The sequence below is a fragment of the Sylvia atricapilla genome, chromosome 6, assembly GCF_009819655.1.
Source record: "Sylvia atricapilla isolate bSylAtr1 chromosome 6, bSylAtr1.pri, whole genome shotgun sequence".
In the NCBI taxonomy this organism is placed as follows: Eukaryota; Metazoa; Chordata; class Aves; order Passeriformes; family Sylviidae; genus Sylvia; species Sylvia atricapilla.
In genome coordinates this window covers 59,650,309-59,662,303 of record NC_089145.1, presented here as the reverse complement: position 1 = coordinate 59,662,303, position 11,995 = coordinate 59,650,309, and the positions used below count along the sequence as shown (strand labels likewise).

General features: G+C 46.7%; 1 protein-coding gene across 1 annotated transcript; it reads right to left on the bottom strand.

The window, feature by feature from the left end:
- Positions 1-341: 341 nt before the first annotated feature.
- Positions 342-6,043, bottom strand: CFL2 (cofilin 2). Its single transcript, XM_066322123.1, has 4 exons — positions 5,937-6,043; positions 4,238-4,545; positions 4,043-4,119; positions 342-3,951 (listed from the first exon to the last, which is right to left on the bottom strand). The coding sequence occupies exons 1-4, from the start codon at positions 5,937-5,939 to the stop codon at positions 3,839-3,841; spliced, it is 501 nt and encodes a 166-aa protein (XP_066178220.1). The 5' UTR covers positions 5,940-6,043; the 3' UTR covers positions 342-3,838.
- Between the last annotated feature and the right edge of the window lie 5,952 nt (positions 6,044-11,995).

Here is an 11,995-nt window from a genome sequence, read left to right as displayed (position 1 = left end):
TTAGAAATAACTTGCCAGTGTAAATACACATTTTTTTTACATTTGTTATATAAAAAAAGCCATCTCATTTCCAAACACACGGACTGGGATCCAACAAAAGAAAAAGGTTATCTAGAACCAACCCACTAAGAATTGCTTTATATCCATCTCCAGAGCCACTGGTGCTGGCTTTTGCTGCAGTTGGATATTGAACTGAATGGGCAGCAGACGAAACCTGTTACAAAAATCCAGGTATTCCAAAACTTCTCCTTTCACAGTATCTGAGCTGCTCCCAGTCCAAGACAACAACAAAGTGACTGGTGGAGGTGCTGTCTACCACACAAAGAAACTCAACAACTGAAGACATTTAAATTAATTTTATTTATACCAGGTTTTCAAAATCAGAAATGTTTCAAAGAAATTCAATACTCATAGACAGGTGCTACATTGATGATCTTTGATCCACCATTAGTGCCGTGTTTTCACTCTACAATCATTAACTCGCCACCACAAACTAAAGGGGACTCACAGAAGTTTATAAAAAATAGGCAGACATGAAAATTTGGTTTATACTGGAATTGGCATAAGAAAGTAAAGCTTATTATCAAATTGTGGCAATTGCTGTATTTCATCACTTGTTCTGAGGGAATGCTAGAGCAGGAAAACTCTTCCACTTAGCGAAATACTTTGGGTTTTAACTCCATGATCAGACTAGGAGTGATTTTTACACTCAAGTCCATAAAAATTTAAGCTTTGCACTTCTAAAATCGCCACAAACATAAACCTCACTTACACACTCTAGTCTTTGACTGATTTCCATTCTCAGAGAAAACCAAACCCACGTATCTATACCTCTTCCAGGATTTACCAAATCAAACAAAACTGCTGGCTTTGAAATACTTTTTTAGAAGAAAAAATGCCATTTCTGCACAAGCTACTCTCATGAAAAATTTATTTCATATTTCTTTATCAATAAAATGACTAAAGCCAAAATATCCAAAAGTCACGTCTACACAGAGATACACAGAAGATATTCAACTTGAGAGGATTTTCCTCCACTTCTCGATCACAATGAGGCCCTCACCATTTTGCATAATGACAGAAAACAACAGCTGACAAACCATTCTGGAACAGATGCCAGCTGTCTCTCGTTTGTTTTATAATTCAAACAGTAACAGTTCTGTAGCACTTTATTGGGGTTTTTGTTGTTTTGTTTTTGTTTTGTTTCGTTTTAAAGCAAGCCATCTGAATTGGACCTCACATCAGTCAGTCAGTCATTCATGTCAAGAACAAACTGAAGGCAGGCTGATCCTTTTGGATCCAAAACTTTTAATTTGGTAGGAATCTTACATAAAGACAGTTTGTGCTTCAATTTCATAGCTAGTTGGACTGAGTGAATATACATCTAAGCTAGTTAAAAAAACAAACAAAAAAAGAACCTATAATACTCAACTAAGAAGCCACAGACGTTCTTCCAGACTGCAGCAGAGAGAAACAATAAATTTAAACACGGTACTCCTTAAAAAAAAAGTTTACTGTCTAAAATGAAAATTCAAATGGTTTATTAAAATTTAATATTTTCCATTTTGGCTTTTTCTAAAGAAACAATTTATTCCTTATGAAAAAAATCAGTTAAAAGATAATTTCATTTTACTGCACTGAACTCAGACATAAAGCACAAAGATTTTTACATTAAACTGGGCTTTGCATACAACATGAATGATCAGAAATAGACTATTTTGAGGAATAAAAAGTTGTGGGTTGTTTTTTTTTTTTTTCATCTAGACAACATGCATACCATCAGTTACTTCATAATCTTAAAAGGTACCTGAAAGGAGAGTTTTGTAGAACAAAACCAAGACTCATTAATACACTTAGTAAGTCAGTGGTCATCATGCCTTTTTACTCAAATTCTAGTAAAGTTTAGTCTACATAGAACAGCTAACACAATGAGGTGTGCAAGTCATAGGGACAGCCAGAAGCCTGAAATAAAGTCTTAAAGTTCTACAGGACAAGAGAGCCTAAACACAGTACCACAAAGTTACTTTTAACTATTGCTGGGGGAAAAAAAAAAAAAAAAAAAAAACAGAGAGAAAGTATTTGGATTATTATCTGCTTCTTTGTTGAAAAAGGGCTATGGACTGACCATAAAGAGCCCGCATTTAAAAGCTCCACAGTTCTACTCTACCAACTTTTTAAAATAAGGTAATGATAAAAGAGCATTCCTTCTAGCAGCATGTACAGTTCAGCTGCCAGGGGCTGCCTAACAGCGCTCCTTTATGCATACCAGGAGAATCATGTCCAGTTTTGCCATTTGTGGATAACGATGACAAGATACAAAAGCATGTGTTTGCCATAAATAGCTCTGGCTAACGGAGGATTGCTCGCACAGAGCAGATCAAATTCTCTATAAGGAGAGCATAATTTGGCTCCCAGCCAAAACACGTCCCCTATGCAAGCCTCAGTAGTGGCACTTTCCAGTTCTATTTACATAGAAGCTAACAAGTAGAACAGTTCATTTAGGCTAATTCTTGTACTGAGCCAGTCTCAACAGCAACACTCAAGAAACAAAAATTATTTCCCAGCTTCATATTCTGTATGGAACTGTCACTACACATCATCCTACCGAGAAAAGACGGCGAGCTGTAAAAACTCGTGCAAGGTTGTTTTTTTTTTAACTCTGGCATGTAGAACTTTAAGAACATTCAGGTACAAAACACACTGCATGGTTAATTGCTTCGTATTTTTAAGTTTCTGACACAATTGTTTCATGGAACTAATGGTCTCCAGTAGTGGTAGCTTCTTTAATTTACAGTAAACTAGGAGCAGGTCCTTTATTGAACGGCCAGAACAGAGCCACAAAGTATTGTAAAGCGGTGCCTAAATCAGTATTAAAAACTTGCATTATTCAAGATGAGATTAATGATTGTTTACCTTTACAATACTTTCCACAGAAGTTATTCGAAATATGCTTAAACACTTAAAAACTCTATTTTCCAATGAAAACAAGGCAACGTTCTGTAATAAGCCACAAGTTTTATTGCAACGTGGCCAGTTTTTGATCTCAAAAAAACAATGTTCCATTTAAGGCTCTTTTTTAATACAGAAATTGCCACCATGACTGATGTTTTACAAAACTTTAGTGTTTCAAGACTCATTATGGTAAACAGATAACTTCTACTCCTGTTCAGTAGTGTACATTCAATGGAAAACGAAAAGGCATCGTAACAGCTACTTCATTTATAAAGATATGCATGTAACAGGAATGAAAACTGAGGTACTACAATAATTTGATGACACAGTTACAGCAACTTAATTGGCATTCCTTGGGGGGGAGGGGCGGGTCAAACATATTACAAAAAAGTGCTTTAAATGCATAGTGTTGTGTGCTGCCATGTCACAAAAATAGGCTTGTCAAGGCAGGTGAGGTGTATGAATGCACAAGAGCCTCATGGAACTGCAATCAAGTGCAACTGTAAGTAATACTGTAGAGAGTCTACCATCCGACCAGTGGACAATACTTTCAAGGCATTCGATTAGCTTACCCTTTGCTGTCTGCTAGACTATTTACATTAACTATCACATTCATTGAACATGTTGCAAGGAATGCCTGCCACGTCAGTTTTGGCCAAGAGTATGACGTGAAAGCATTCCTTGAATCCTACATAAAACTACCAGGATTAAACAGTCTAATGGCAATCACTGGTAGACTGCTTAACAATGACATCTCCTTCAGGGCGGTGGGGATGGGACTTATTTTTTGAGGAGGGGAGGGGATGGGGAGACTAATACTATTCCAATTGAACGAGCTGCAGAAAAATGGAAGCTCCTTAGATCCAGATGGCACTTGTCTGTCTTTTTATAAGGGTTTTCCTTCAAGTGAAACTACCACGTTGCCTCCCAATTTCTCGCCAAGTGTTGAACGGTCCTTAATATCATCCAAACCATTTACTTGCCACTCATGTTTAATACCTGAAAGACAGATGGACAACAACGTACTCGTGAGAACCTCAGCATCTAAATGGCACTGTAGTTAAAGAGAAAAGCATTTTCAGGTCCATACCTGTAAATTTCTTTTTAATGGCATCTTTAGAGCTTGCGTAGATCATCTTGCTTTTTAAAGGTGCGCTTTCAGGGGCCCTTTAAAGAAAGAAAAAAAAGAAAAAAAAAAAAAAAGCCAACAACAAAACAGTTATTAAGTCATCCAGTGGTAGCTCCAGAATATTCAATTTTAACAGCGAGCTTTGCTTTCACACACCAGAATATAAATACCAGGTCTTCTTTCTTAGATTCCTTTGTCTCATACGTGGCATCGTACAAAGCGTATCGGCAATCATTCAAAGGTAGCAACTTCACAAAGGCTGTGTAGGGGTCCTCCACAGTATCACCAATGTCACCAACCAATATCTGCTTTGATTCCTCTACGATTATTTGTTTCTTGTCATCGCTTAAGCAGAAGAGAACAGCTTTCTTTCTTTTTTTAATCTCTTCTGGGGTTGAGGATTTCCTTACTTTCATGTCATTAAAAACCTTTATGACATCATCATTCACTGTTACTCCAGAAGCCTGTGGAATGAGAGCAAAGGAACAATTTAAACGGCAAAAATGAACACTCACTAGGAAAAAGATGATAGCCCACAGTGCTGGATAAAGAAGTCTGCCTGCCCCCGTGAGAATAAAAATACTATACTCAACCTGAACACGCTATGAATTTAGTAATATTTGTAGGACTGGAGCAGAGGCTATAAAGGAGGTGTGAATTCAGTAGTTTTCTTGTCGATCTCAGCATTTTCAGCCGCAGTTCTGGATAGCAGTTTCATACAACCAGTCACACCACGGTACTACTCAGTTTCCCTTTACCTTATCATGCCTTTGGCTTATTTGGGGGGAGGGGAAGAGGGAGTGATGAAGGGGTAGGAACTGAACAGAGGAGAGGAGTTTGTAATTTTCGGTTGGGATAGGAGGGGGTGGGGTTCTGGTGGGTTGATTTTTGTTGTTGGGTTTTGGGTTTTTGTTTTTTTTTTTTTTTTTTTATTTAGTAGAGCAAACACTACAGCAGCAGCTTACATCCAGCACTGTCATGACTCTCATTTTGTTGGGTGAGGTAAGGCTCTGCAAGCAGCAGAAATGTTTTCTGCATTGTGTCAGCTTCAACACCGCGCCTGAAGAACTCCCGAATTTTTTTACTTCATCCTGCTGCGGGAGCATTGTTTGATTGTTCTTCGCCCGTATAAAAAATACCAATTACAAACGTACAGCTCCCCGTGAGGGTCGCAAGCCGTTCAAAACAACAGCAAGGAAACAAAACACCGCCAAAGCGAACGGGGAACTCAAGGCAAAATGAAAATAATTTAGCAGACCCCGCTGCGAACGAGCGAGCGAGCTCAGCCCATCTGCAGCGCCCTTGCTCCGGCTCCAGCAATTCCATCTGTGGCGGCAGGCGCTGCCAGCGCAGGCTGCCCGGGGAGCGAAGGCAGGTGCGGGGCTCGCAGGGAGCTTTGTCCGCCGGCGGAGGGACTGCCGCGGCCCCGGGCCCCTCACCGCCCGCCCCGGGCCCCGACAGCCGCAAAGGGCCCCGATACCGGCCCCGACAGCCGCAAAGGGCCGCCAAAAGCCGCCCCGGGCCCCGCACCACCGCCCCTGGGGCCCGGGCACCGGGCGGCGGCTCCCCGGGCGGAGCGCGGCACCGTCTCCCCTCAGCGCACCGCCGGCTGCCCGCACGCCGCCTCAGGGAGCGCTGCCCGCCCGCCCGGCCCAGGCCCCGGCCCCGCAGCCCGCAGCTGCCCCAGCGGCCGCTCCCGCGGCCCCTTCCCCCCGCACCCGGCTAAAATTAGACTAAAATGGCCGCCGGAGGCCGCGCCGGGCCGCGCCGCTGCGCTCAGCCCCGCTCGGCCCCGCCGCGCCGCGCCAGCCGCCCGCACCGCCCTCCCCGCCCGGCCGCGCCGCGCCGCCCTTACCATGGCGCCGGGTCCCGGGGCGGCGGCCGCTGCCTGCGGTGCGAGGCTGCTGCACGCAGAGAGCGCTGCGCTGCGCTGGGGGCGAGGCGGGCGGGGACTCGGCCGGGCGGGGGATGAGCCGCAGCGGCCGGGGAGGGCCGGTCACATGGGCCGCGCCGCCACCACGTGCCGCCGCCGGGCCGCGCTGCGCCGGCCCCCGCCGCTTCGGCCCGCAGGCTGCCGGGGAGCGCCGGCCCGCGGCTGTGTGCTGGGCCCGCGGGTGTGTGCTGGGCCCGCGGGTGTGTGCTGGGCCCGCGGGTGTGTGCTGGGCCCCGCCGGTGTGTGCTGGGCCCCGCCGGTGTGTGCTGGGCCCCGCGGCTGTGTGCTGGGCCCCGCGGGTGTGTGCTGGGCCCCGCGGCTGTGTGCTGGGCCCCGCGGGTGTGTGCTGGGCCCCGCGGCTGTGTGCTGGGCCCCGCGGCTGTGTGCTGGGCCCCGCCGGTGTGTGCTGGGCCCCGCGGGTGTGTGCTGGGCCCCGCCGGTGTCTGCTGGGCCCCGCCGGTGTCTGCTGGGCCCCGCCGGTGTCTGCTGGGCCCCGCCGGTGTGTGCTGGGCCCCGCGGGTGTGTGCTGGGCCCCGAGGCCCCGGCGGTGGCTGCCCGCCTGCCGAGGGAGCGGTGCGGCCCCTCGGTGGGCTCGGGGCGCGATGGCGGCCGGCGCTCTGGGTACCCTCCGCTGCCCTGCCCCGCTGGCCGCGGCGCTGTGTGCCGCTCTGAAGGGTTTGCCCGCCGTTCACGGCTCGCTGTCGGGCTCCCCACCAGCCGGCACAGGCGCTGTGTGTCCCCCTGTGCCACGCCGCTTTGTCCCCGCCGCAAGAGGATCGCTGCTGCTGCCCCGGGCACAGAGCGGCTTGGCACAAACACTGCTCTTTGTGCGGCCTTGGCAGAGCTGCTCCAAGAGACAGTGGGGCGGGACACGGCCTTGGGCGGAAGGTGCGTTAAAAGATGAGAAAATGACTTACAGATAAACAAGGACAGCTCTCCTGCCGGTGTTTTACTGTGTCCGTACTGAGCTGGAAAGGGCTTCAGGCACAGCACAGCAAACGCAGAGCATTTTAGCTCTAGCCTGTGCAAGTGGACAAGAGGATTCTCAGTCCTCTGTGACTCTGTAGCCTGAACTGATGCGTCTGAAAACCAAGAAATCCTAAACACTGAGGACCTCAAGGAGCTGTACCTGTGAGTCTCCAGCCTGCCTTGGGACCAGCCAGCTCTCTCTCCCCAAAACACTAGAATTGCTCCCAGGATGGTGGTGGAAGCCGGCAAGCCATTGTTTGTCAGCACGCCTGTATGTGTATCAGATTCCTCGAGGTGTTTTGGATACATATTTATACCTTGTGTGAGTGAATGTGCTGACATTTCTCCCTCCGTTCTCCATTACTATACATTATTGTGTTGATCAGCTGAGACACTTTGTTTCCAATATCTCCTTTGAGTTACATCCCGTCCTCTGGATATATCCTGCCCTGTGGATGCGGAGTTCAAGACTGATTTGCATCATCAGTATTCAAAATTTGATCCATCAGCCTTGAAATCACTAATCCAGAGCTATATTTACCCCTCAGCTCCTTACAGCCGCACATTCAGGACTTCCTGCTGCCACTGAGCCCTGCTCAAGTCTTTTTTTTTTTCCAGGTGATGGCCACTTGGTTACTTTTACTGCCTGTTCGAGTGCCAGCAATGTGAGTGTCAGGAAGGAGTGCCTTTGTTGTCTATTTGGCAAGCAGACGTAGCTGTGCCCATGTGCAGTACATCCTCTGGTGCCACTGACCACAGCCGCTGCCGTGGGCTCAGCAAACTTCTTCTAACCTGCATAAAACCATGAATCTGCTGTGTGAGAGTGCCCTGAGCACCCTCTGCCACCCACATGGGGCCTCTGCACTGCAGATCCCAGGCTCCTAAAATGAAAGGTGGAGAGTTACCAGCTCCAGAGTTGCACGGCTGGATAGGTGCTCCAGGGATGACAACTGCAAAACTCTGCATGACTCACTCTCTGTTTTTAACACCATGGAAACTGAATAATGAATCAGAAGTGCTTGCTCCTCCCTTCATCTCACAAGGTGCATACTTGAGGGCACTAAAGGCTGCTGCTGCTGCACAGCACTGACTGGTACTTGGCAGCCAGCAGACTAGAGAAGCAGCACAGGCTGAAGGAGGAGTATTTTCTGACTTTATAGAAATCTCAGGGGCTTCTGAAATGAGCTTACCAGAATTTGAGAGCATTTCTTAGAGGTGAAAAACAGGTCCCCAGATGAACAGAAAAGGGCTTCTCATTTTCAAGGAAATGAATTTTGAACTCCTGGTGGCTGCGGTGATCAGAGAAAGAACTTGTGACAGAGCCCAGTACTGAACTTTGGAGGCCACAGAAATGGCCAGTATCCAGCCAAAAGCAGTGATGACCAAGCAAATCCTATTGCTGGAGCACACTCAGACAAAGCTGGTTCCTCACTTCGGCATCTCAGTGCACTCAGGAAGCATCGAGTTTCACTACCCCTGTGCCACAAGACCTGCATCCCACCAGGCACCACGGAAATAGCCCAATGATTCAGAGAGTCCAGCAGCAGCAGCACTAAAGGCTTTGTGAATGATACCCTCTTTGGAGCACATGCCTCTGAGGAAGCCCTCCAAGCCTCCTCTGTGGATGGAAGCAATGACTCACCGGGAAGCAGGAGGCACTCTTTGTTTGGATTCAACTCCTGGATGTTCATTAGTGAGAAATTAATATAATGGACTGAGCTGCTTGATGCATTGAAGCTCTTTGGTATCACAGTCCTTTCCTTTAGTACACTGTGTGTTTGCTTCCCTGTCATCCTTGCCGGACTCAGTGTTACCACTTGAGGCTCATTTCCCATGGAAGCAGGGCCTCTGCTTGGCCTCCTCAGGCCTCTCTCACTTAGGCTGCTCCTTCTGCCAGTGACTTTTTAACTTGTTAGCCTGCTTGAGTTAAATCTGACAGAAGAATAGAAGTCACAGAAGTAATTAAGATCCTTAATTAAGTAATTAACTTTTATAAAATAATTCATATGAGATAGAAGCAAGTGGGGCTATATACCTGCCTGTCCAGTTCAGGAAGCTGTTGGCTTCTGCTAGGAGACATTGGAGCTCTTATGGTTTAGCCTGATTACCTTTGAGAGGGCTAAACACAGAGAAAGGAAAAGCAAAGAAACTTGCACAGATGCACACTGAAATAACAGAGTCTTAATACCATCCAGTGCAAAAAATCAACCTGTCAAGGGAGAGAAATCCATATGAAATTGCATTTGATGAGATCTGTTGCTCAGGGCACTTCTTTTACCCCCTTGCTGTCCTGCATACCCCTGTAAAATATCAAGTTTCCCTTTGACAATTCTGTATTTTCAATGAGAGTGCAAAGAATGCCAGACAAAGTCTAACTTCTGGTAATGTAAGAGAGTATTGGAGAAAACCTATGAAATGCTAACACTGATGTTTTCTCTCTCCTTACACAAAAAACCCAAAACAAAACCAAACGAAACCACCCCAGTAAATACATTAGACTCTTAAGTTGTGGATCCTGGCACGATTTTGCTGCAAGTTGTGAAGATTTGCAGTGCCCCGGTGCGAGGCGATGCCGGGAGCCTGAAGCGAGGGGCAGGACGCGTGTGTGCTGGTGTGCACGGCTCCTCAGCGAGCCCCGGGAGGGAACTCCAGCCTCCAGAGCCCCACGGGTCACTTCTGGTTTAAACAGCCTCGTCCACAGGCGCTATCCCCGAATCCCTGGGGGCTCGGAGCTGTGGCGGCGCTCGGCGGTGGCTCTGTGGTCACTCTGCCAGCCCAGCCCCTTGCATCACCTGCAGCGGGAGCCGCGGCCGCCCGTGCCAGGACATTCCCGGCTGAGTCACGGCCGGTGACCTGCCCCGGGATGGCTCCGGGAGCCTTCCCTCCGCTCCTGCGGGATGGAGAGCCGCCGTGCTTCGCTTGCCTCAAACAACCTTTTACACGGCGCTTTTCAGGGATGCGGCTGTTTCCTTTTCCTGCAAAACTCGCCAGCCACCCGCGTTCCCCGGAGGAGCTGACCTGATGCGGGATGGCAGGAGGAGGCAGCAGAAGTCCGGCAGGGATGCCCCAGGAGCAGCAGGCACGTGTTTTTCGGGGCAGGGTGGAATTCCCCCTCTCTCTCGCCGTGCTGGAAATTCATAGGTGTCACTGAATCACAACGCCGGGCAGCCGCGGGCCTGGCAATGGACAGCGAAAGAGAGTGTTCATTAAAATGTTATGTCTTGGGATGACATCATGTTAGCGGTGGTATTTAAACAGAGAAAAAAAAAAAAAAAACAACAAAACCAACAAAAAACCACAAACCCAAAAAACAACGACAACAACAACAAAAGGAAATAAAAATTCCTCCTATAAGAGAAACATGAAAAACAATGGCAGAACAGAACAAAAAAATTCCCTTAAAGTCTAAAATACAGAGAAACTTTGCTCAGCCTTGTTAATAAAAATAAAAGATAAAAATTGCCTTTCCATAATTAGCACATATTCGACTTTTACAAAGGTTTACACATCTGTAGCACTAGAAGAAATAACTACTGTTTATGCTGCTAGCCTTTGTAATTTCTGTATGCCCTACAGAGTCTGTCTCTAACTGCTGCAGTGTCCTTTTGCTATGCACATGCATCAACTCAGCAATTTTTACACTTTCCCCATGTCTTACAAAATGAATGATAGTCCATGTGATGGGAGTCTCCTCAAGCTTAGAAAGTCGAATTCTGCTGCCTCTTATGTTAGAGTTTTAGTAGACATACCACAGCACAGAAGGAGTTTTTATTTCTTTTTAAAATCAGAACAGAGATAAAAAGTGTAGTTTCTTTTCTTACTCTGTGTTGCGGCTCAACAGTTGGTACTTTGCTCATAATATTATATTTATTATATTACATATTTTATTTCATTTAGTATCTAAATATAACAGATCTTACAGAAAGAAGGAATAAAGACAACAGTAGTATTACTGAAGTGCACATCTACAATTCTCTTAGCAGTGAGTTCATCTTGTTTATGTCTCTGAAAACCTGGTGAGCCACAGAGCAGTGACTCCTCTCAGCAGACAAACACGACAGCTGGAAAGGGTCATTTCTTGAACAGCCTCAGCCTGGCTTGCAGGACAACTGCCAAAAGTCAGGCCACAGCCAGCCATCTCAGCAGATGGCACAGTTTAAACTGGTGCACCTCCAGGAAAAGGTGGCAATGGTTTCCAAAAGCTCTTTTCCTTTAGGATAGGTGCCTGCTCTATAGACCTTCCAGTTGCTGGGGCTGGCTGACACATAACATGTATGATGATTCAACTTTTTTATGTTCTTTTTTAGAGAAAAGCCCGCCCTGAGACAGCCAGGGTTCCCAGTGGGACAAGGAATCCTTGTTTTTTCTGTGCCTGGACAAGTGCAAAGCAGCACTATACAGAGTGTACAGAGATTTCAGGCATTAATCCCAAGTCTTCCAGGCTTGGCCTGATCCTGCTACTAACCTTCACTGCTGTGTGCTTCTTTTCCTGCTGGGGTTATGTCATCATGTTGGAATAAGGTCCTTGGAAAATGGACTGTTTCTAATCATGATCAGCACTTCTATAACATTGCAGGTTTGATTCAAGGAAACATCTAAATACAAAAAAAGAATCACTAGTAAAGGATCAAATACTCTCCAGAAGACAGAGGGAGCCATGACAAAAGTGCCAAAATGGCAGATTAATTCATATGGGCTGTTTAGATTGGAAGTTGTAAAGGTCAGGCAAAAAGGAGGACACACACTTTTGGTTCTGGGGTTCTAATACTCTTTAAATTGCTCCAGACAGATCTCAGACTCAGTTTGCAGCATTGCATCTGAATGAAAGGAAATTCTGTTTGATGAAGGTTGAACCCAAGGGTTAGTTCTAAGAAACCTCTTAAAAGCAACAACTGTGGAAACAAAAGATCCACCCTCTAAATCTATCCAAGCATTTCAAAATCCCCTCACAAGATAAAGCGTTTAAAAAGTTGAAAGTGCCTTTTAAACCCACTAAGTTTTTCTTTTTCAGA

What these genes read in the sequence shown, in the direction of transcription:
- CFL2 (XM_066322123.1), bottom strand. An exon ending in GACCTGGTATTTATATTCTG is followed by an intron (nt 4,120 to 4,237) that starts GTGTGTGAAAGC and finishes CTTTCTTTAAAG; the next exon opens with GGCCCCTGAAAGCGCACCTT. An exon ending in CATTAAAAAGAAATTTACAG is followed by an intron (nt 3,952 to 4,042) that starts GTATGGACCTGA and finishes TCTGTCTTTCAG; the next exon opens with GTATTAAACATGAGTGGCAA.